Here is a 24272-nt window from a genome sequence, read left to right as displayed (position 1 = left end):
TGTGTCTGCGTGTGTGTTAGTGTAAGTGTTGGAGTGTAACAGTTGTAGTATTGATAGTATGTTACTTTGTGAGTTTTATACATTGTGTTTTTATAATATTAATGATTCTGTTTTATGTTTCTACTACTTTTTATATGCTTTCTTGTTTCACTTTAGGCACTGGATTATAAAGCGCTTAGAGCTTGGTTATGCTTGTATTATAGCGCTATATAAAAATAAAATTATCATTATTATATTATTATAACGTGAATCAATATGATAAACCTGTGTTTGAGTTGTCTCTGTATCTGTACCAAGCCAACATCAGTTTAATTACTTATCTAGTGTGTTGCATGACTATCATTATGAATATACATGTTCTAAAAAGTGACTGTGCTTTACATGTTTAATCTTACATGTACTTGAGCCAAAAGACAAAATTCAGGAAATTTACTGACAATAGAATTTTACTTTACTTTATCTTTCAAAGCGCCATTTTCATTCTAAAGCTAGTATAAAGGGGATCTTTTTCAAATGACATAATTTTATTATGATACAGTATTCAAAATTTTTCATTTTCTTTGCTTATTTGATTTCTTATTTATTCTTTTAAACTCACTTCTTCATAATGAATTGTGGTAGTAGCTGGTGCACTGTTGTTCCAGTGTGTCCTGAGCATGTGAGTTTTTTTGTGTTTTTGTTTTCATTTATGTTATGTATATATCTATTTATTTGTTTATCTATTCATTCATTCGTTTATTTATCGGTTAATATATAACTAGTGTTATATGACATGTTTTCTTATGAGGTCTACGTTTTATTTATGAAGCTGTGATAATGCACAATTATCTTTATAAATGTTTTTGAGTGACTGTGCTGTAAACGCGTTTAGCCTATCTATATTTCAATGTCAATGACAAGCATTTTTTCTTACCCAGTAAACATCAATTTCATTACTTTTTAGTTATTGTGTTGCATACTTGAATAAATCTTAATGTTCTGAAAGTGACTGTGCTTTTTTAAAAAAATTTTTAAAAATTATTATTATTTTCTTTTTTCTTTAAAAAAAAAAAAAAAAAAGACTGTGCTTTATGTTTTAATCTTACGTGTACTTCAGTCAAAAGCCATATTTCTGTGTATTTATATACGACAAAGTTGTTTTGTCTTGTCTTATCTTATGGATGTATCATGCGAGACAAGATTGTGAATAGTGCTTTAGTATAGATATCAGATACAAGTGCATATAAGTGTTATGAAAAGATCTAGTTTTATGTGTACAATTGTACTTTGGATACATCGACAATGTGTTGAGATTAACAACAAGAAACGTTGTTTCCTCTGCAGTCTCGAAACTTCTTTCTCACAAGAATATCGTGAGGTCTTTTGACACACTTTGGAGAATCTGTTCACAGAGAAAAAGGTCACGCAAGCTCTCGAACTCATGATCAATTACAGCGAGTTCAGTCCATCTGTCTAACAGATGACCGGAACAAATCAAAAAGGCGGAAAAAAGATTCGTCCAATTCCGGACGAATGGAACGAAATTTTGATCTGAATCCTTCCTCCATACACCTGAATTTCCGAAGTAATTCAGACATCAAATCGTCCCATTTGATATCATTTCTTGCCGACAAAGTACGGTACAGTGACAAGGCATTGCCTCTAAAGAGAGATGCAGCGTACAGTGGCCATTTTTCCTTGGGCCATCCACAGGAAGTGGCATGAGACTCAAACCTAAACAAGAATGAATTGATCTCATCTTTGTTTTTCATCAAAAGGGCGTAGCTTGGGAACGTAAGTGGACTTATTACCACAACTATTTACATGTCCATTTCCTTCTTCTTCTTCTCTGACAGTCTTGGAAGCTTCCAATTCAAGCTTTTTTCATTTCCAGCTCTCGCTGCATTTGCCTTTCCCTATCTCTTTATTCCTGGAAGAGTGGAAATTAAAATGACAGAGAGTATGTAGGCATATAGGTTGATTGATGATGTTTGGGGTAAAAGATGTACAGGACATATACTAGGCCTTTTACTTGTCGATTGGAAAATGCCTTTTACGATGTTTACAAAACAATTTGTTTTATTCTCTTTTTTTTCATAGTTTTATGCAGAAAACACTGGGATTTTCTTTTTTTTTCTTCTTTTTTTCTTTTTTGTTGTTGCAATATATGCCTGATTTTCATTTTGATCTGAACCATTGTTATCCACAAAACATACATTATCTTTCTCTGAGATATATATTGAATATCAGATGATACAATATTCTGTCTTCCCTTTTTTGGTATGTCACGGACGTTAAAAAAAAAAGAAATCGTGACAGGGAAGAGAGGGACAGAGACAGAAAGAAAAAAATTGACAAATACAAATGGTTTATTGTATATCGGCCTAAGATCGTTATAAAACACATGGGAAGGGGGTGGGACAGGGTTCGGGGGCAGGGTCTGGGTATGGTGGGTGTCGGGGGGTGGTGGTCGGAGAGGGTATATTCTGGATAATTATATCAATAGCAAGAACAGTGTTACAATATATGAATTAGGGTGCTGGCAAATCTCAACAGAATCACACAAACTGATAAAAAGTCCTTTGGGATGCTCTGGTTATTATCAATGTTTATCATTCAGCTGGCAAAAATTCAAGGGTTGACAAACTTCATTAATTATCACAGAGAGAGAGAGAGAGAGAGAGAGAGAGAGAGAGAGAGAGAGAGAGAGAGAGTAATAATAATAATAACAACGTGTTTATGATGTACATTTCACATTTCCTTAACATTTTTAACATGTTTTCAGTGTCATTATAAACTTACACATTCACCAATATCAACAAATCAAACATACAGAAGGTATGAATTTAATGACGTTGAAAGCATCAGTTCAGTAATCATCTTTGATCATACGAGATCTTTTCTTGATACCATGAATCATGTATCCAGACAAATTACGCCCATGTAGGTCACTTGGAGAAGTATGCAAATGAAAACTTTCTTTGAATCTTTTTAAAAAAAATTCATTTTTTAGATCTGGGCATTCAAATAGAAAAAGCAATTCATTTTCGGTTTTTGATATACAAAAGGGGCACCATCTTTTCTGGTTCGGGTTGCTATAACGAGCGATATAATTGTTGAGTGGAAGTACACCTGAGAGCGAGCAACTCTAAAGCAGTAAATACCTGTAATCATTATGTATTTGTCTTTCTCAAAGACAACCTTAAATATTCGATAATGTGAATATATATTCCTTAATAAATATGGCGACCAGACGTTGTTTGAAAATATTTAGGAACAATTTAACATCCCCAATCCCTTGTTGTAGCCTCATAATACTGAAACCAGTGAAAGATAAATCTTCATTTATTTGTATAACCCAGCAGTTGTTGTTTTTTCCCTCTTTCATCTAAATACTGTAACATGTCATAAGCTTTTCGTGGTAACTGTTGTTGATCCATTCCCAGAAGATTAAACCAGTACCTGAGACTTGTTTCTGTAAGAGTTCACGTACAATGGATAACGTTCCATTTCGCCCAACACCATCTTATTGGGTGTGCGCACAGGAACCCCTAATATATTTCGCATGCCGTGATATTGACCTTTTCGATATTATCCAATCGTTGCATTCCCCGTATTTCAGAAGAGTAAAGTAATATTGGTTTTATTTTGGTATAAAAAATCGTAAATAAGGTATTGGGCCATATATCTTTATATTTTCGAAAGGGTCTGTTTAGGTTTCATAGCTCTTTCTTGCCTTTTGTTACCAAACGAACAGCAGAAAGATAAGAGAGAAAATGAAACAATAGAGTACATAACATATAATGATACACTGACATACAGAGTGAGACAGAACAGAAACAAGTAGTACTGCTGCTGCTGGTTTTCACAAGTATTTATAAAGGATTTTCATAACATGAGGTAACATAAGGTAAACTAAATGTATTTTGAATCACATGTGCATGTGCACACTCACACATCTATATATTCATATATGGTGGGGGAGAAGGGTCAGGGGTTACGAAGAGAAAGATACCGTACCTGTAGTTGAAGGTGCCATACCATTTGGTGATGATGTGAATTGTGGTGATAATGAATCTGAAACAGAAAAAAGAAGAAAAAATGTTGCCTTTACACCCAACCTCTGAAAAACAACATTCACTGCACATAGATGTATGACATCGAAAGGAAATTATGTTTCATACCAAACAATTACACATCGTTGCTGTTAAAGTTCTGATTCTTGGTTTGGAACTCATGGACCTGACCAGCCCAAAGTACTGTTTCAAAATGCTGGAACCAGTACTCTGTAAAGTCACTGACATGTTCCTGATTATATCAGTTCATGTGTATGTTTACACACAACGTGAATCAGTATGATAAACCTGTGTTTGAGTTGTCTGTGTGTCTGTACCGAGCCAACATCAGTTTAATTACTTATCAAGTGTGTTCCATAATTATCATAATGAATATACATGTTCTAAAAAGTGTCTGCGCTTCTAAAAAGTGTCTTCGCTTTCCATGTTTAATCTTACATGTACTTGAGCCAAAAGACCAAATTCAGGAAATTTACTGACAATAGATTTTTTATTTCATTTTATCTTTTAAAATGCCTTTTTCATTTTAAAACTCGTACAAAAAGGATCTTTTTCAAATGACATAATTTTATTATGATACAGTATTCAAAATTTGTCATTCTCTTTGTTTATTTGATTTCTTATTTATTCTTTTACACTCACTTCTTCATAATGAATTGTGGTAGTAGCTGGTGCACTGTTGTTCCAGTGTGTCCTGATGTGTTTGTGTTTAGAGGGAAGTTTTGGAGGTAGGTGCGTTGACAGGTGTGTGTGTGTGTGTGTGTGTGTGTGTGTGTGTGTGTGTGTGTGTGAGCACGTGTTTTTTTTTCTTTTCTTTTTTTTTTCTATTTATGTTATGTATGTATCTATTTATTTGTTTATTTATTCATTCATTCATTTACTTATCAGTTAATATTGTATTGATGCGTTATATGACATGTTTTCTTATGAGGTCTACGTTTTATTTATGTAGCTGTGATAACGCACAATTATCTTTATAAATGTTTTTGAGTGACTGTGCTGTGAACGCGTTTAGCCTACCTATATTTCAATGTCAGTGACAAGCAATTTTCCTTACCCAGTAAACATCAATGTGTAAACAAAGTGAGTCTATGTTTTAACCCGGTGTTCGGTTGTGTGTGTGTGTGTGTGTGTGTGTGTGTGTGTGTCTGTGTGTCCGTGGTAAACGTTAACATTGACATTTCTCTGCAAATACTTTGTCAGTTGACACCAAATTTGGCATAAAAATAGGAAAAATTCAGTTCTTTCCAGTCATCTTGTTTAAAACAATATTGCACCTCTGGGATGGGCACAAAAACAAAAAAATAAATAAAAAAGAAGCCAAATTACATGCAAAATGAATTACTGTTATATCTTCTCCTTCTTTTTTGTTCTCTAAACTTGGCACCTTGATATGACATTTTGAAACAGCATCAAGAGCAGTAATTGTTGTCATTTTTTGTTCAAACAGGAACTTCTTTTGCTAAGCATGGAAGTTATATTACTGGTGCATGTCTTGCTGCAGATAGTAAAAAGGGAAATTAATCTGTAATTAATGCTAGGGGGGTTAATTTGCTTTAAACTGATCTTTCTCATCTCAAACATTATATTTTGAAATTATACTCAATACATAAAAAGCTTGTGTGTTTTACTCTCAGTGTACAGGGTTTTCACTATGTTCATTCCCCCACTGGCCTTTTTCGGAAAATACTTAAATCAATACTACGAGTGGACTTTATAGATCTGTTGGCTGAGCCCTGAAGGTCATGGGCAAAAATCAATTGCGTACACATATTCATACATATTCAAAGCGTGTGCTCATATTCCTCGCGAACGCAAAGGACGCCATTTTGCTTCAAATACTTGACCTGCCCGTTCAATCCTATATTCAATCAACAATACATGATAACATGTGATGGAAAGTTGGAGGAGACTGTTAAATATTCTGAGAAAGATTTGTGAACGCCTCATCACTTACTGGATTATGCCCCAAACTGTTGCCATAAAAATATCAACAAAATCAGTCGGAATTCACAGTTTAAAATAATAAACCATGAGAGTTAATACCCTTGATGAAACGTAAAAATTTCCAGTCTTGACTTTTCTCAAAATGAAGTCCTTTTCACTTCATACGATGTTTAGAAGTACTTGTACTTGGCTCTACATGTTATTAGTTTAACAAAATACTCAGTTTTCAGATCAACTTAAAAATATAAAACTAGAATGAACATAAAAGAGAAACTGAATCGACTGTCTTGTACATTCCCGGCGGAATTGTGTTGCATACTTTCATAAATGTTAATGTTTTAAAGTGACTGCTTTATGTTGTTGTTGTTGTTTTAATTTTTAATTATGTTTAAAATTATTATTACATATTATTATTATTATTATTATTATATCACATGCTCAGTTTCTGTTTCAGTAGCTCAAGGAGGTGTCACAGCGTTCTGACAAATCCATATATGCTACACCACATCTGCCAAGCAGATGCCCGACCAGCAGCATAACCCAACGCACTTAGTCAGGCCTTGAGAAAGAAAAAAAGGTGAATAAATAATAGGTAAACGTACATAAATAAGTAAATAAATAAATAAATTATTATTATTATTTTAAAAAGGTAGTAGTAGTAGTAGTAATAATAATAAATAAATAAGACAACAATGATGATAAATAAGCAAATAAATGTAAAACATGAAGACACACATTCACACATACACCCACACATGCATAACGGATATGCAGCAAACATGCAGTTTCACAGATATGAAAGCACAGTCAAATACACATAAACGTACATGAGCCCCAACACACACACACACACACACACATTACCCTGCACCTCCTCTACCCCCCTCCTCCACACACTCATTTCAAGGCTACGTATCACAGCTTCCACGGCACACACACACACAAACACACACACAGATGAACACTTACTTGTACAAGCACACACACATACGCCCATATCCCCTACTCCCCCACACATATATACATATATATATATATATATATATATATATATATATACACCCGCACGTTCCATTTTCCTGTTTCTCCCACAGTGTAGGCATGCATACACTCACATACCTCATCCTCTACCCCCCCCCCCCCTCCCCCCGCATCCCCACCTCCCCCTCACACACACACATACGCACGTGCACAAAACTCTCCTGACACTTGTGTACACTTACACCCTCGCGCATGCACAAACGCACTCAAAAACACAGACCCACACATACACAAAACACACACACGCACAGAGGCTGCCACTGATTGGCTGCAAGAGGGATGGGAAAAGATCTCTCATGCCAAGAACGTGGCGTCTAGTGTGTTGCTCAGTCTATTGTATTTGGAAAAGCCCATGGAGACTCTGATCCGTTTTGAAGAAATTTGCACAATGTTGGTTTGGAAATGATGCCGATTGATGATTTGCAAAGCATCGTGCTCTACCTTTCATGTGAGACTTACGGCCGCTCCCTCTCTCTGCTTTTATTTCTTTGAGGCGATCGATGGTGTGATGGCCTTGTACCTGTTCTTTTTGATATTCTTTGACTTTTCTGAGGATTTCCGATTTTCCTAGATGTAGGCCGCTCGTTGGTGTTGCGTTACCAGCAAGTCTGTCAGCTCGCTCATTTCCCTTAACACCTGCATGTCCAGGGCAGTATGACCATGTGAGTTTTTTAATCTGAAAGTTGCGCATTGCCTTATGCCACTCTGGGCTTCCCATTCCGTTTTCACTTTTCTGTATGAGGTTCATTGAGTCAGTTAGAATCATGGCATGTTGGTTTCCGGGTGTATGGATGGACAATAGCCACTGGAGGGCATGTGTCACAGCTTCAACTTCCATCGTTAGGCTGGTGGTTGTGACTTTGTAGGCAGCATTCTCTTCCCTAATTGTTTTTCCATTTTGTTTCACAGTGAATCCCCAACCGGACTGGTCTTTGGTGACTGAGCCATCTGTTTATATGATGATGTCCTCTTCTTTACTGTTTTCTTTTATGAGTAGCTTCACTTCCGAATCAGTTTTGCCCTCTGGCCATTCCCGACAATGTCTTCCTAGAGTGGGTGAAATGGCTGTGTTGAATAGATGGTTAAGGTTTTCGGGGTTTTTCTCCCATTCTTTTGTTTCTTTCAGGTCTTGTAGTCAGCACACTAGCTGGATTGTGTCTTCTGCTTGCCCCATCCATGATCTTCCTCGTCCTAGACGGCTGCCTTTTGGTTCTTTGACTGCGTCATGCAGTGGGTTTTGAGGGTTTTCTAATTCTTTGAAGTAGGTCTTGACCTGTTCTAACTTGTTTCTGGTCTGTACTGAAGGAAGGTCAAGCAGGTATCGCATGGTTTCTGTGGGCGTGTCTTTTGTTGTTCCAAGGATCAGCCTCATAGCTTCATTTTGAACTCTTTCTAATTTTAGGAGGTTGCTTTGAGATGGTGTTGTTAGCCCAAGTCCGTAGTCGATCACACTGAGGACGAGTGATTGGTATAGCAGGAAGAGGTGGCGTTGTTCAATACCTTTGGTTGCCATTGCTTTTAAGACTGAAGGCTCAGCAAAAGGTAATAGAAGACAGACAGGGCGTGAAGGAGGGATGGAAATAAGGACAGAGTGTAGACATCTTGTGGAATTAGAGCAATGAAAGTTATCATCAGAGAACTGTACATACATTCAAGGAATTTCCTTTCATCCACCCACCTTTTAAACATCGAGAAGGACGTAACCGAAATAAAATAAAATAAAATAAAATGAAATAGAGAGAGAGAGAGAGAGAGAGAGAGAGAGAGAGAGAGAGAGAGAGAGAGAGAGATGACTAGTCACAACAGAAGTGACTTACGACTGTACTGATCTTTGAAGAAAACAAAGCAAAGAAAAACAAAACGAAACTATTAAAGTCTTTTTCTGGAGGGAGGGGGTGTATTTCAGTTTCCAATCTGGAAAACAAGCACACTAACTTCCTGTGACTAGTAACTTTACTAATCATCCAAAAATACGTAATAATTGTTGAATTCTTAACATGAAAAACAAAACAAGGAATTTAGCTATAAAGTGAGTGTTCTTTCAAACATCGAGATTATCTTCACCTCTCCACTTTCTCCCTGCACAATACAGATGGCATGCACAAACTCAGCCTGACAGATCTCCATAAAACAAATTCAGTGATGCAGTACCCTAGTAAATGAATAAATGAATAGATAAATACATAAAAGAATTATTTATTTTAAAAAAATATTTAAAAAAATATTTTTAAAAAATTAAAAAAACAAACAAACAAAACAAAACAACCAAACACAAACAACAACAACTAACTAATCAATCAGTGAATTTAAAACAGAAAGCCAAACTATTTCAAACATACAATGATTTTCACAAAGTAGCACCTGAAATACAGTAAATATTTCTATGACGTAGTCAGTACTAACTAACACATAAAGTGTCCCTGTCAAACTTTGGTCTATAATCAATGTATTTCCATGTATTTGGTATGATTGTACAGTTACAGTGTCAAATCAGCTAACACTGTGGAGTGAATAAAAACATCAATTAGCTCTGTAGTAACCAGCTACATTAATGGCTCTGCTACATAGATATAATTGCTGCAGTAGTAAGAAAATAATAATGGAATTCGTCCTGCAATGAAGATGGCAGTTTTATGTTTATATAGTCTGCAATTTGTGATCCATACAAATTCGTTGACGCGATTGTGAAGGTTGTACACAGAGGGTCTTTGGTGGGAGTCTACTTGGGCTGTCTTAAATAATCAACTTAAGATGTTGGATTTGGAAAGCATAGATGATGTTATCACTATCAACATCTGAGGATGACCATACATGATGATCACAAATCTCTGATTTTCTGATATTGATGGGCTGGCAGGCAGTGAAGAAGAACTTAGTTATCAATACCTCATAAGTCATATTCTTTGAGATGATCAGAGCAGACGCACCGTATATCCAGAAAGCACGGCTCAAGCGGCATTTTTCTTAGCTTTGAATTAGCCGCCATTTCCCCCTTGTTCCGAAACTAACTGCCTGTCATTTCTGTTTGGCTGACGTCGGTAGTTTTTGCTGTTCCTGCATACACTGACATATATATGTCAATTAACCCATATGTTGTTGTGGCGCAGGAACTAGATGCAGTGCAGACGAAACAGAACACGAAAGTAATGCACGAAAAGGGTAGTTTTGAAGTTTCATAAGCAATTTGTTATGCCTTCCATTCACAAACTGTTGCCTGACACATGTAGATGATTTGTATTAAAAGAGAAACACACTAATAACTATTGTGTAGAGCGTATTTACTACCTAAAAGAGACCTTCAAAGTGAGTACTCGTGAGCAGGTCTCAGATTTTGCCACCATTTTGGAAGAAATCTTAGCAAACAAAAAATCACAAAAAATAGCAGAAAACCTTTTCTTGCACCAAAATAGCTTCATTTCATTTACCAAATAACTGGCATATATTGAGCGGCAGACAAAATTCACCATCACATTATGAAAATTGGGATTTGTTAGAGACTGAAGCACCCTTGACTCAGCTTTCTCTCTCTTTTTTTAAATACAAAAATCTTTGGTACTCAAAGGGTTAAGTCAGTCATGTCAATACAATAAAATTATTACATGTCATGGATAAACAATCAAATATATAGTATAAGTATACAGTATACAACCATAATGTGTGTGTGCATCTGTTGTAAAATTATGTGCACCATTAGATTTCAATTGGCTGCTGTGATCTAGAGCTCTCTAAACATCATCCTCTCTCCTTTTCTTAAATTCTGATATCGCCATCATGCTTGTACCTTAATTAATTTTGCTATGTTACATTGTAACATGAAAATAAATAAATAAAGCTTCCTAGAGCATTCCCCAGCACCAATCCCAACGAGGCACACATGTGTGGAATGAGAATTCAGTTTAAGCAAAGGATAATGGTGAGACCTGAAGGAAAAGCAACACAAACCCATAACCAATTTTATGATTCTGTATGAAGTTACCCATGCATCACAAATATCAATCAATAAAACAGATAAACTCCCAGTGATGTTAGAATGCTTTACACCGTCATTTGGACAACCAGGGTCATCCATGCTCTGTGACCCTGGATACAGTTTTCTTTGTTAGACAAACAGCATTAGGGAGGGAAGGTGGAGGTGAAAGCATGCAAAGCAGGGGGGCAGGAAAAGGTTTCCAACACACTGAAAGGTACCTGCATACACTGACATATATATGTCAGTCCCTCTACACCCGATTTCATAAAAGAATATTGCTTTCTATCTTCCCCCCGTGTTGGCTTGTAACTCACTGGTGCACCTAATTACTGACGGAATGGTTTGTTAAAAAAACAACAACAACAAACAAAAAAAACCCCTCTGGCATGGAAATTGGCTGTGAAAAGTAAAATCTCTGTTGACATAAACATGATTTTCTGCCAACTACTGAAACCACCACCACCATTATTTTCCACACAAAGTGCTGGCTTTGATTATACTGGCATCATGGTTTCAATCAAAACTGTCAGGAAACTAGAGTGACTATGGATGGATGGCTCTTTTTTTCTTCATATATATATGCAAATTTCACATGAAATTCCATGGGCCCAGAAAAACTGATGCGAAATCAACATGTGAACTTCACACATGAAGAAAAAAAATTGTTTCAACCTTTTTGTCATTGCACTAAGTCATGCATCCAAATTTCTCATAAACTTCATTCAAACTTTGCTGTCAAATGTTTCTTTTGCATCAGGCAGTGAAACAGTTTACTTTGTAGATTTTACTAGTCAAAATTGCTCCCATGTTAAACTGCATGTATTTCTTGAAGAGATTTCCAAGATCCTTGTGCAAGATTTAATTTAATCATGCATGTAAATGAACCCATGCACAACAGAAATATGTTTATATACCTATCATGTTTCATGACTTTCACAAGTCTGTATAGATGGTTTTCTCAGCCAGGGAAACAAGTTAAATTTTTATGTGTTTTGAACCATGTGTACATGTGATAACACACATTCATATGCAGCAGCAGGGAAGAGTGGGGAAAAAGTACCTGGTGTTGTTGGTGGAGGTGTTGTTGTTGGCTCTGGAACAGGAAATAAAGAGAGAAAGAATAAAAAGAGAGGAGTGAATTCTGAACCAACCTTTTTAATGGGAAAAAAAAAGAAAGACAGAAAAAAAGTAAAGGCACACAACACTAAAAAATCAGAAAATATCAGTTGGTTGTTTTGTTATGTTCTACAGAGAAAGAAAACTGGATGTAAATTTTTTCCCCCTAAAGAGAAAGAAAGAAACACAAAAACAGAGACCTATAGACAAAAACATCAAAACAATATTTAATGTATTTTCCACCACTACCTTGGAGTATAAGGGAGGGGAAGAGTATTGTACATAACCTGTGTGCAGAAACAAACAAAAACACTTAAACACACACACACACACACACACACACACACACACACACACAGAGATCTCATTGGTGGTGCACAGTTTGATAATGTAGCATTGCAATTTTAAAACACTCACTTTTGGCCATTCCTTGAGCACTTAATAGACCTTGTTCGTTAAAAAAAAGAAAAAAAGAAAAAAAAAGAGTAATTTGCCCTTGCTTAAGCCGGAAAGAGAATTCGTGGGGAGTCTCTAAAAGCGAAAGTTGCGAGTTCATCGATTGTACTTGTGTAAATGCTTCACAATAGGTCTGGTGAAAACGGGAGGAAAGAAGTACTGTGTGTGCTGTTCGAACTTCAAAGGAAGAAAGGTGACATCGCAACGAATGCCAGCCACGATCCGACTGCATAGAGCGTGGCGATCTCAGAATCACTTCGTGAACTGAAAAGGACCACACCCTCAGTGGCGATGATATTCCTTCACTTTTTACGAACAAAGTCTTCAAAACAAGCACGGTATATGACATTTTGAATCAAATGTTCATTTTTTTTTATGTTTCAAAATATATTTGTTTCAATTCAACAGCCAAGCCTAAGAATGTTTTGGGTCTGATTTCTCAAAGAGGGATAATTATACTGTCTTCATTTCTCACACACTTATATGATAATGTTTGAACCCAAAAGCACAATTTCACCTTTAAAACGGAGAATTACAGTACACCAGCTGGTATCATTCCACTGGATATTGTGTGTGTGTGTGTGTGTGTGTGTGTGTGTGTGTGTGTGTGTGTGTGTGTGTTTGGTCACATTCTTAGCTGTGATATTTATTCAGCACAGATATATGCATCTCTGACACATAGTACAAAACTGATAAATGAACCCCTGAAACAAACACTGCAAAGAATTTCCACAATACAACATTTGTCAGCACATACTTCTTTCAAGTGGATATGCTTGCACATTTTCAGAAAGTGCTGTAACAATGATACTGAGACAGTGAGATCCTTGCTACTTCCACAGGCAATGTGAATGTTTACACACACACACACACACACACACACACACACACACACACAGACAGAGAGAGAGAGAGAGAGAGAGAGAGAGAGAGAGAGAGAGAGAGAGAGAGAGAGAGCATAGTTATTGTTGCAAATTTAAACAACTCATTGGCTTGAGATTCTGCACATGCATAATGCAGTGAATAGATCCGACACATTTTAGGGGTTGTGTCGAGTTTGACTGAAAATGTGTAATTAGAACAACTGTCATAACATTCAAGCTATTATTATATATTCTTTTTTTGTCACAGCTGTCAGATGTGCAAGTCCAAGAAGACATCACTGCTACTTCTGCATCAGCAGTGGAAAGCAATGCTGCTGACAGAAAATTCAGTAATTTTACAAAATTTAACAAATTTGAAAGTGAAAATACGTAATGATCTGACAGCTTTGCTTCCCCCTTTACACCAATCTGACACTGATGACACAGTGAACGATTACCTGAAATGAAATTATGGTGCTTAGAGCCTTGCCGACCACTAAGGCCATCTCAAGGCTATCGCCGCGTTAATAACTACTACAAGGGTAAAAAAACAAACAAGTAAAATGAGTCACCACTTCAAACTTTCCACTCAAAGTTGAAAAAAAAAAAAAAAAAAAAAATCCATAATTTTAAACCTTCAAATCTGGTTAAAAATGTTCACTTCTTTTAAGAAGTCCATCAGGGCCCACGGAGGGACATCACGAAACAAGGTCTTCAAAGAAACCGCCGTGTAATGTCTGTGTCTAACGTCATGCAGATCCCAACAGTCAAGGAGCACGTGTTTCACGGTGAGAGGCTCATCACAGGGAATACATCGAGGGGGCTCTTCCCCCTTCAACAAATTAGAATGAGTAAAAAAAAGTGTGCCCCGCATGCAGTCTGCACAGCACAGACTCCTCCTTTCTGTTCTTCACCCCTGAAGGGAGGGTCTCTTTTAGGTCTGGACGGATCTGAAAGAGCTTGTTGTCCGTCTGGGTGTTCCACTCCTCTTGCCAAAGATCCTTAACATAAGTGTTCTCCACCTTCTGCTTCATGTCTGTGTATGGTACAAAGGATCTCGATAATTCTTTCTTTACAGCATTCCTGGCCAGCAGGTCTGCCCTTTCGTTACCACGAATGCCAACATGTCCGGGAACCCAGGCCACCACAACCTCGTATCCATTCTTCGTTGCGAGAGTAAAAGCTTCATAAAATTTCCAGCAGTTTGGGATGAGTGATATTCCTGCAGGCGATCGCCTCCAGGGCTGACAAGGAGTCGGAAAAGATCATGAATCTCTTTTGTTTCGAAGAGAGAACCATTTTTACTGCCAGAACCAGTGCGGTCAGTTCCGCAGTGTACACTGAGCTGTCACACAGGATGTGTTCCATTGAGGGCTGGTCAGGAAAGGCGGGACAGAACGCAGATGCAGCGGCTCCGTCCTCTGACTTGGAACCGTCAGTGAAGATTCTTTGGAAAGTGGGAAATTTGTGGCAGAGTTCTGAAAAGTAGGTTCTGTAGGCCAGAGAACTGGTGGAGTCTGTACGGTACAAGGCCAGATCGAATCGGACCTCCGGTGTTCTAAAGGTCCACGGAGGGCTGTCGGTGAACTTGGAGAAGTCTGAGATGCCACCGACATCCAGATCGGCATTTTCTATGTGCGGCTGAATGCGGAGTCCAAGAGGAGGGATGCAGTTTGGGTTGTCTTTAAATTTCTTGTTGAAGGGGTTGTTGAATACAACGTCGTAAGCAGGGTTTGTAGGTTCAGAAAACAGTTTCAAGTAGTAATTTAGGGTCAGCTTCAGTCTGCGGTTGGAGAAAGGCGGTTCCCCCGCCTCTGTGTACAGGCTGTGGACAGGGGTGGTGTGGAATGCACCAAAGCTGAGACGGAGCCCTTGGTGGTGTATAGGGTCCAACAGTTTCAGGTATGACGGTCTGGCCGAGCCGTATACTACACTTCCGTAGTCCAGTTTGGACTGGACCAGGGCTCTGTAGAGGTGCAAGAGAGTTCTCTTATCAACACCCCAGTCCGTGTGTGCCACAACTCGGATGATGTTCAGGGCTTTTTGACAAGACATTTTCAGCTGTTTGATATGGCTGAGGAAGTTCAGCTTCTGATCAAAAACGACCCCTAAAAATTTAGCTTCCTTGACCGCCGGGATGGTGGATTTTCCCAGACGGATTTGGCTGAGGAAGTTCAGCTTCTGATCAAAAACGACCCCTAAAAATTTAGCTTCCTTGACCGCCGGGATGGTGGATTTTCCCAGACGGATTTCAGGGTCCAGATAGAACTGGCGAAAGTTGTGAAAATGAATACACTCAGTTTTGGAGGACGAAAAGGTAAAACCATTCTCCTCTGCCCAACACTGGATTTTGTCTACGCAGAGCTGAAGCCATTGCTGGATGCTGGCATACGTGCAGCCAGTTGCATACAAGGTGAAATCTTCCACAAACAGTAAGCTGTCCGATCCCTTCTGAACCGACTGAACGGTGTCATTAATTTTGATGCTGAAGAGAGCCAGCGACAGAATGCTCCCTTGCGGAACACCCAGCTCCTGCTCGTGAATGTCAGACAGGGTGGTGCCGACCCTCACCTGGAATTGTCTGTCTTGCAAAAAGTTGTGGATGAACTGTGGTAAGTGTCCTCGGAAGCTGAGCTTGTCCAGGTCCGAGAGGATTCCAAATTTCCAGGTAGCATCGTAACTTTTCTCTGAGTAAAAAAAATATGGCCACCACATGCTGTTTGTTTACAAAGGCATTCCTTTCAGTGGTTTTCAGACGAACCAGATGGTCAACGGTAGATCGATGCTTGCGGAAACCGCACGGTTCTTTCGCCAGAAGGCCATCGGTCTTTAGTTTCCAGATCAGTCTACCATTGACCATCTTCTCCATCAGTTTGCAGAATCAGCTGGTCAGTGCTATTGGGCGGTAGTTGGAGGGGTTCGAGGGGTCTTTTCCCGGTTTTGGCACTGGGATTATGAGGGCTTTCCGCCAGGAGGGTGGAAAAAAGCCTGTGATCCAGATGTGGTTGTAAACTTTGAGCAGCGTGTCCAGACAGGTTTCGGGAAGATGTTTTAAGAGTTTATAATGGATCTCGTCCATTCCTGGAGAGGAATCCATGCAGGTCTGAAGGACAGATTTTAGTTCATTCATAGTGAAAGGAAGGTTGTAGCTCTCTGTGTTGTCGAAAGAGAAGTTGCAGGGTGTTTTTTTCTTTCAGGTTTTTGGTTTTGAGAAACCGAGCAGATTTGTTGGCAGATCTAGAGTTCAGTTCGATTGTGGAGGCAAGCAAATTGGCAACTGCTTTCTTCTCTGTGACCAGAGCATCTGAAAGTTTAAGATGGTGAAAAGTTGGGCAGACGTTTTCGCCCTTTTTTTTTTTTTTTTAAACCCTCCACACTTTCTTCTTGGGTGTGTTGGAGGTTAAGGAAAAGCAAAAATCTCTCCATGATTTTCTCTGGCTCTTTTTAAAACATACCTGGCTTTCGCCCTCAGCTGTTGATGGGTTCGAACGCTATCAGTCTCCAGTCTCTGCAAAACGCGTCGTTGCGCTCTCTTCCGAGACTTACGGGCCTCCCGACATTCCGCATTGAACCAGGGCATTCTTGGCATCTGAGACTTGGAGGTGGACGATGGGACTGCTGCTTTGGCGCAATCTAAAACAATCTGAGTCAGAGTGTCAGCAGGGTTCTTGCTTTTTAAGATTGTTTCTTCCTGCAGCTCTGCTCTTAACTTCGTGGTAAAAATTCCCCAGTCAGCTTTGTCATAGTTCAGGCGGTCTGGCAGAGTCACCTTCCCCATCTGTGGGGCGGAGTGGTCACTCCCGTGCAGATCGTCGTGCACTTTCCACTCGTAGTCCAGGACTAACGATGGATCGCAGACCGACAGATCTAAACACAAGAGCTTTCCAGAAGACAGATGAAGGTAAGTGGGTGACTTGTTAAACCGAATTGGGGTCCGAATCATCAATTCCTGGTCTCCTCCTTTTCCCAAGTTTACGGGGGAGTATTTGGTTGGAAGCCATGTTTTTTTAAATTGCAAATTCATCCCTCCCTTACCCACCCACCATGGGGTCCAACGTAGGGGCCAGGGTCAAGGGAACACCAACTTGACCCCTTCCAGGTTTCGGGAGGGATATACGACTAACAGTTTAGCTCCAACGCGTTCCCCCCCGATCATGCCCAGCTCCCGGGGACAGAGAACTGAGCACTACGGGGGTTATCCTCGTTAGCCTCCAAACTGCCAGTCTTGACCCAGCCCCACGAAGGGGTAGCCGATTGACACACACGGGCCAATGTGTGCCGCCTGTCTTAGGAGAGGTCCGAGCCAAAGGGACGTGTTGAGAGCAGCGTGCTCTCTCAATCCCCAGGATCTCATTCCCCTCCATCACAGGTCGCGCCGCACGGCAAACACGGCGGGCGTGGAGTAGACTGCAGAGAAAAAAGAATGTGGAAAAGAAGGCTTGATGGGGAGCTGAGGACAGAAAAGAGGCGGTAAAAAGAGGAATAGAGAATAGCGAAAGGGACAGTGGGTCACTTTTAGTTTGGGCCTCACTCACGACCTGTTCGGCATGGGAAGCCCTATCAGGGGCATCAGTACAAAAAAACACCACTTATTCAGCCCGAATAGCTACAATGGCTATGTAGGCCGTCAATTAAGACTTGGGACCAGAGCAGCAAACCCCCAGAAGCACCGATGCCCCCGCCGACATAACTCGCTCGATCACTGAATGGGGTGTCAATTTGTAGAGTGTGTGTGTGTGTTAGATGAGAGCAGATTGATTCAGGAGGATCATTGGTACTGACAAATTGTGCAAGACAGTCAAATTATCATCTGTGTATGAAGATTTTTTTAAAGCTTTTTTCTTGGGAATTGTGGAGTTTGAATGCTGCCGATATATATATATATATATATATATATATATATATATATATATATATATATATATATATATATATATATATATATATATTTTTTTTTTTTTTTTTTTTTTTTTCCCCCCATACGGATGTGAACAAATATTGCAACTGTTAATATATTGTTTATATTTATCTGATATAATGTTGATTTATATGCAATATATACATCACTTGTATACAATTACAAGAGATAATTTGATTTCAACAGCCAAAGCTTATACTCACTGCTTGCTAATGATATTGATCATATGGTGCATTTAAATACGATTTCAGAAACTGTAGCTGTGATTTTTCTTCTTCCTTCTTCTTCTTCTTCTCTTTGAGGGAGGGGTGCAGTGTGGTTCAAACCTGTTAAGATTCACTGCAGAGTTATTGTTTTTTTCTTTCTTTCTGATCATGGAAAAAAAAACCTTTCTGAATGTAGACATTGCACTTGAATACAGATGTATATCACACACACAAACACACACACACACACACACACACACACACACACACACAGATGCACAACATCCAAAACTAAATGGTGCTCACATCATAAATAACTCAAATTGTTTAGACAATTGTTCATTGTTTAGCATTTAGGTTTGAATGAATGATATAAAAAAAAAGAAGAAAATAACTAATCAAAGTGATTTTCTTCAAGTCTGTGTTTGACTCATACCTGTTTTGTAAACAGTCCAAATTTGATTGTACAAGCAATAAACAAGCAATAAACAAATTATATATATATGAATTTTTTAAAAAAAATACAGGAAATAAAAGACGGGAGGTGGGGCATACAAATGTAAATAAATGCAAATATTTACGCTAAGAATTTACAGCACTACCAGTTTCTAAATAATGGCATCAAAGAGAAAACTGGTATGTATGTGTTAATCCTTTGGCCAGTTGTTAGATGCAATGAACTTACAGGCTTCCATAAAAGAAATACATGATATGCTAACCTGGTGAAAGTACAGACATATCCATTTTGGGTAAACAGGCCAGCTGATTGTACTAGACTGGTGTGTCTGAATGTCTGGGAGTCTTGAGAAGACTTATCAATGCATGTCACTTGTAATGATGAATGAGTGAGTACTGTATGCACACATGCATGCATGTTACACCATAAGATGAAATCATTCTTTACTTGCAGTTAATCATCAATGCAACTGTGATGAAACACACATGAATCAGTTGTGATGATTATTATCCTTAATCAAATTCCATGCAAAGCTCCACCACTCTTCTCCCCACAATTCTCATGCTAAACTGTACCACTCATTTCCCCACAGATTTCCATGCTCAACTCAACACTCTCCTCCCGACAATGTGTATAAAAGCTACTAAAAAAAAAAAAAAAAAAAAAAAAAAAATCATGTGATAGAAAATCCAGAAAAAGACCAAATTCATTGGAACAGCAATGGCCATTTTCTCGTCTGAAATCTGTTTTTAGAAGGCACACACACACACACACACACACACACACACACACACACACATACTATGTAGCAACAATATGAAATGCTAGAATGTATATAGATTCTGAATGAATGGGTCACACACAGGAGCGATACTTTTTTTCTTCAGTTCAGTTATTAAAAATCTGAGGGAGGTTTATGTCGCTGTGACAGCAGAAATGTCTCTGTGACAGCAGAAACTGACTTGACTTCAACTTCTTTCTGGTTCTGTGACAATTGAAAATCTTTGCACGACGAACAGGTTCAACTTTCGCGCTACTTATCAGTTGTCCGTTCTTTTTTTTTAAAATACTCTTTCGGTTCTTTAACTTTCATGGATTCAAACGCACTTTCAGTTTCAGCGGACAGAGTCGCCATGTTGCCTTATCCGGACGTCCCAAGGTGAAGGGGCTGAACTTTTCACTGACGTCCGGTTTTCTAATGAACAAGGTCTATAGACAATTCATAAAAAAATAAAAAATAAAAATGTTTTTTTTAATAGTTTTCTTAAAACAGTAACTTCTGCTTGGGACAGGAGTTATACTGAATGCATGAATGTGCCAGGAGTAGCAAAATTATGCCATGTAATAAGGCATTAATCTGAAAATGCTGTGGGACATTAAAAAATAAAACACCCGAAAAAACAAAAAACAAACAAAAAAAACAACAACAGATCTCACTCATCCAAAACATTAAATTCTAAATACAACTCAAGGCATAGGAAGTCTGCTGTATTTTAGTGTTTTTTTTTAGTCACCACTCACCAGACAGTGGACCAGATCCATAAATGTAAGCATTTCGGCGTTTCAAGAGTCATGTCCGCCCCACACTACCGTCACGCTCTAAGAATGACTTGGGAAACCCAGCGGGAAATGGTGCCTGCAGCAATCATGTCTTTCTTGTAATTCTGAGAACGACTGTGGCAAGACCTATCCAAATAGTATCTGAGGCACCGAACTGGGCAGAGATGCCTATCCTCATCATCTTGGGCTAAGATATCAGACAAGGGTCTGATCTTCAGAAAGGGGGAAGGAACCTCAGGGTCTTGGTTCTCAGCTATGGAACCATCTCTGTGGAAGGCCAGGTCTTGAGGCATTCACTAAGACCATATATCTTACTTCTACACGGCCCATGGCCAGCAACAGAAAGAAAATGGTCTTAAGGGTGAGTAAGTCAAATGGAATGGTACCCAAAGGCTCGAAGGGTTGCTTTCGAATGAAATCAAGCACCAGGAACAAGTCCCACAGGGGCACTCTCCTAGGGTTTCTAGATTCCTTAAGAGAGGTGCCCCTACTGACCTCTCTGAGAAAGAAATCTGCTTGAAAGGTAGGTCCACCTAGCTGTCTGATTGTAGTACAGATAGTTGACCTGTATCCACAGATCTAGCTGACAGGTTGAGACCAGGGGAGCAGCGAGTTGAGTTAGAGATTGAGTTAATGCCGCTATTTGCTGTTTGGGTTCTGTTCATTCTAAAGTTATAGAAAACACTCCATAAAAACCACTCCATGTGGCTCTGCTATTGGTATGAAGAGAGAGTGTGAGTGAGTGTGTGCAATCCTCTTCCTCTCTGTTCCTCTGGAAGCCCCAGCGTATAAAACATCAAGTAAAAGCATATGCATACATGTATACATTATGATACATCAAAATGGTCTTTTGTGTTGAGTGCATGTGGTAAATAAACAAATCTGTTAAAAAAGCAACAACAACCAACAACTGTATAACATCAAGTTTTCACCATGCATGTCAAAAAACAAAACAAAAACTGGGGGAGGGGAGGGGGAGGGGGGGGCGGAGACACCAATCCAGATTCTTGACCATACATATTATTTCAACATATCATTACAATGATCAGCTGTCCAAACAGCAGACTTACCGACATCCCTGTTATCACAATTGGTATTGGTCAAGTGCAGCTGCGGGAGGACTCCATTGGGACCAAAACATTCTGCCTCACATTTCCATGATCCACTATCATCAGTTCCAGCAGTGAAGGTGTACTGGAGAATGTAGTAGGTGGCATTGCCTGTCTCACAGCTACATTCACTGGGTGACCCACTGCATGTGTTGATGGAAACACTAGATAAGGTGCACCTTGTAGAAGTGGAACCAGATGTAGTTACATGGATGGTGGCGGTATCAGGGTGAGCCACACATTTAGATGGGAAAACTACTTTGGGCACGTAACACTTCAGGGTGATAGAGGACCCCACTACCCAGTCTTCTGAAGGGCAGTCCAGGTGTTGACTCACAGCAAATCCTGAAACAGTGATATTTAGAATGACATTATATACCTCAGTAAGTGTAAGTCTCATAACAACAATTTTGCTTTCAAACATGTGGCAGATCTATCTATATATCACTTTCCTCAAGACAGAAACTGGCAGAGTTCTTGACAGGTTAATATTATTAATAGCTTCCAGAGAGGTTGGTTGATGAAAACAAACGGAAATTAAATTATGCAGTTCAGAACTGAACAAAAACATACACAGCAAAAAACTGTCCAAACGAAAGTCTTCATTTTAATTGCAATTCCAGGAATGTTTGGCCAGAGCTTTGAAAGTCTTTAAGAACTGCACAATTACTCTCTTTATCCAGTGACCACCCGTCAGACTCTAACCATCTGCTAGACGAAGAGAGTATCTGATGATCGGTATCAGAAGCGTAACCGTAAATTTCGAAAACACAACATGCTTGTCTTGAAAATATGAATGGATAATAAATTATTTCACTGAGGGCAGCTTCTGATTTATGTCTGGGTATGTAGGTATCACGGCATATCATATATTCTGTTTTGAACTTCTATAAATTGTGTAATACATGATAGTATTTGGTATTGGTCACTATTCGGGGTACCCCCACATCATATGTTTTCTCTTGAAATTAAGGCTTTTGAAAAATAAAAATAAAATAAAATGTTTCCAATAACATTAAAGAAATGCCAGTATCAAGAAAAAACATGCATGGACATCTAGATTTTAAGCAATGTTGCTCAAATGATGAAAATCAGTCAAAAAATGGCGACTGAAAATGGGACTGGCAAACGTGGTCTCCAACATCAGCCTGTTACAAAGCTTGAATTAAGTTTAAACAAGAAATTTTATCATCTATCATAAGAAAACTTATTTCTTAACATTATCCTGCACAAGTGCGTCATCATTAGTTGTTGTTGTTTTTTTGTTTTTTGTTTTTTTTAATTCTTGTTTGGACACAAAATTGAAGCCATAAGCACGTTATATGTAGTGTCACAAAATCTGACGAACAACTCTGATCTTCTGCATTGCTTGTAGATTCCATCAGCTGAAGATGGCGTGGTGAATGTATGTAATCCATTGGAATAATGGACATAAGAGCATGAAATTGTCTAAAATAGCTCAAATGTTTCCCAAATGTGGAGTTTAAATTTTCGTGTCGCAAGCGTTGTAATGCAGGTAACACTTCAAATCTGAAAAGCCAAAAATCAACATTTGGTGGAAGTCTACTTTGGGAAACACCTACTATATCTAGCTACCAAACTGCATAAACTAGTGACGTTTCATGCGGAAATTCCCTACAGGAAGTGAGAAAAGCTCAAAACACGATGTCGTGTCACACTTCCTTCATTGACGTAACATGGTTAATGTTTTGAAGTTTCAACGCCACCTCTCTCATAAAATCCATGTATTTCATCAGTTGACGGTGAACATCGGCACCTAAGTAAAAAAAAAAAAAAAAAAAAAGTTTCTTGATCATTATTATTTTTATTGTATTTCTCTTTTTGCCACAACAGATTTCTCTGCGTGAAATTCGGTATACTCTCCCTAGGGAGAGCGTGTCGCAACACTACAGCGCCACCTATTTTTTTACTTACATTTTTTCCTGCATGCAGTTTCATTTGTTTTTCCTACTGAAATGGATTTTTCTACAGAATTTTGCCGTGAACAACCCATTTGTTGCCATGGGTTCTTTTACCTGCACTAAGCGCATGCTGCACACGGGACCTCGGTTTATCGTCTCATTCGAATGACTAGCATCCAGACCACCACTGAAAGTCTAGTGGAGGGGGAGAAAATATCAGTGGCTGAGCTGTGATTCGAACCAGGGTGCTCAGATTCTCTTGCTTCCGAGGCGGACGCGTCACCTCTAGGCCATCACTCCACTTTACTTCTTTATATTGGCAGACTTGTAGGAGGAGTTTATATTTTACTCCCTGTTTGGTGATACATATACTTACCATGTCAAACTGATGCAAACTAGGCCTATCAGTTTGCTCTGCTTGGCCAAATTTCGCGCGGCTAACGGTGAAAACGGTGTCTTGCCCGGTCCGCTCTTCGCCAATCAAACACCTCTAAAAGCTATAAGCGCTGAATCATTCCGTGGCTATCGAAAAAAATGCCCCATGAGAACCACGGCGGAGACGTGGGGACGGACGGGCAGGCATTCGAGTTTGACATGGTAAGTTTATGTATCACCAAACAGGGAGTATAATACAAACTCCTCCTTTTGGTGT

General features: G+C 38.9%; 1 protein-coding gene across 1 annotated transcript in view; it reads right to left on the bottom strand.

Moving 5' to 3' along the window:
- LOC143277370 (uncharacterized) overlaps positions 1-17008 on the bottom strand; it is a 32626-nt gene extending 15618 nt beyond the window's left edge. The window contains exon 1 of the mRNA XM_076582153.1: positions 16995-17008. Coding sequence (XP_076438268.1) covers positions 16995-17008 — 14 coding nt within the window. The remainder of the gene's footprint in view (positions 1-16994) is intronic.
- Positions 17009-24272: the final 7264 nt, after the last annotated feature.

The sequence above is a fragment of the Babylonia areolata genome, chromosome 34 (assembly GCF_041734735.1).
Source record: "Babylonia areolata isolate BAREFJ2019XMU chromosome 34, ASM4173473v1, whole genome shotgun sequence".
NCBI classification, from domain to species: Eukaryota; Metazoa; Mollusca; class Gastropoda; order Neogastropoda; family Buccinidae; genus Babylonia; species Babylonia areolata.
Note: the sequence above shows the minus strand (reverse complement) of the source record. Positions and strands in the feature narration are given on the sequence as shown.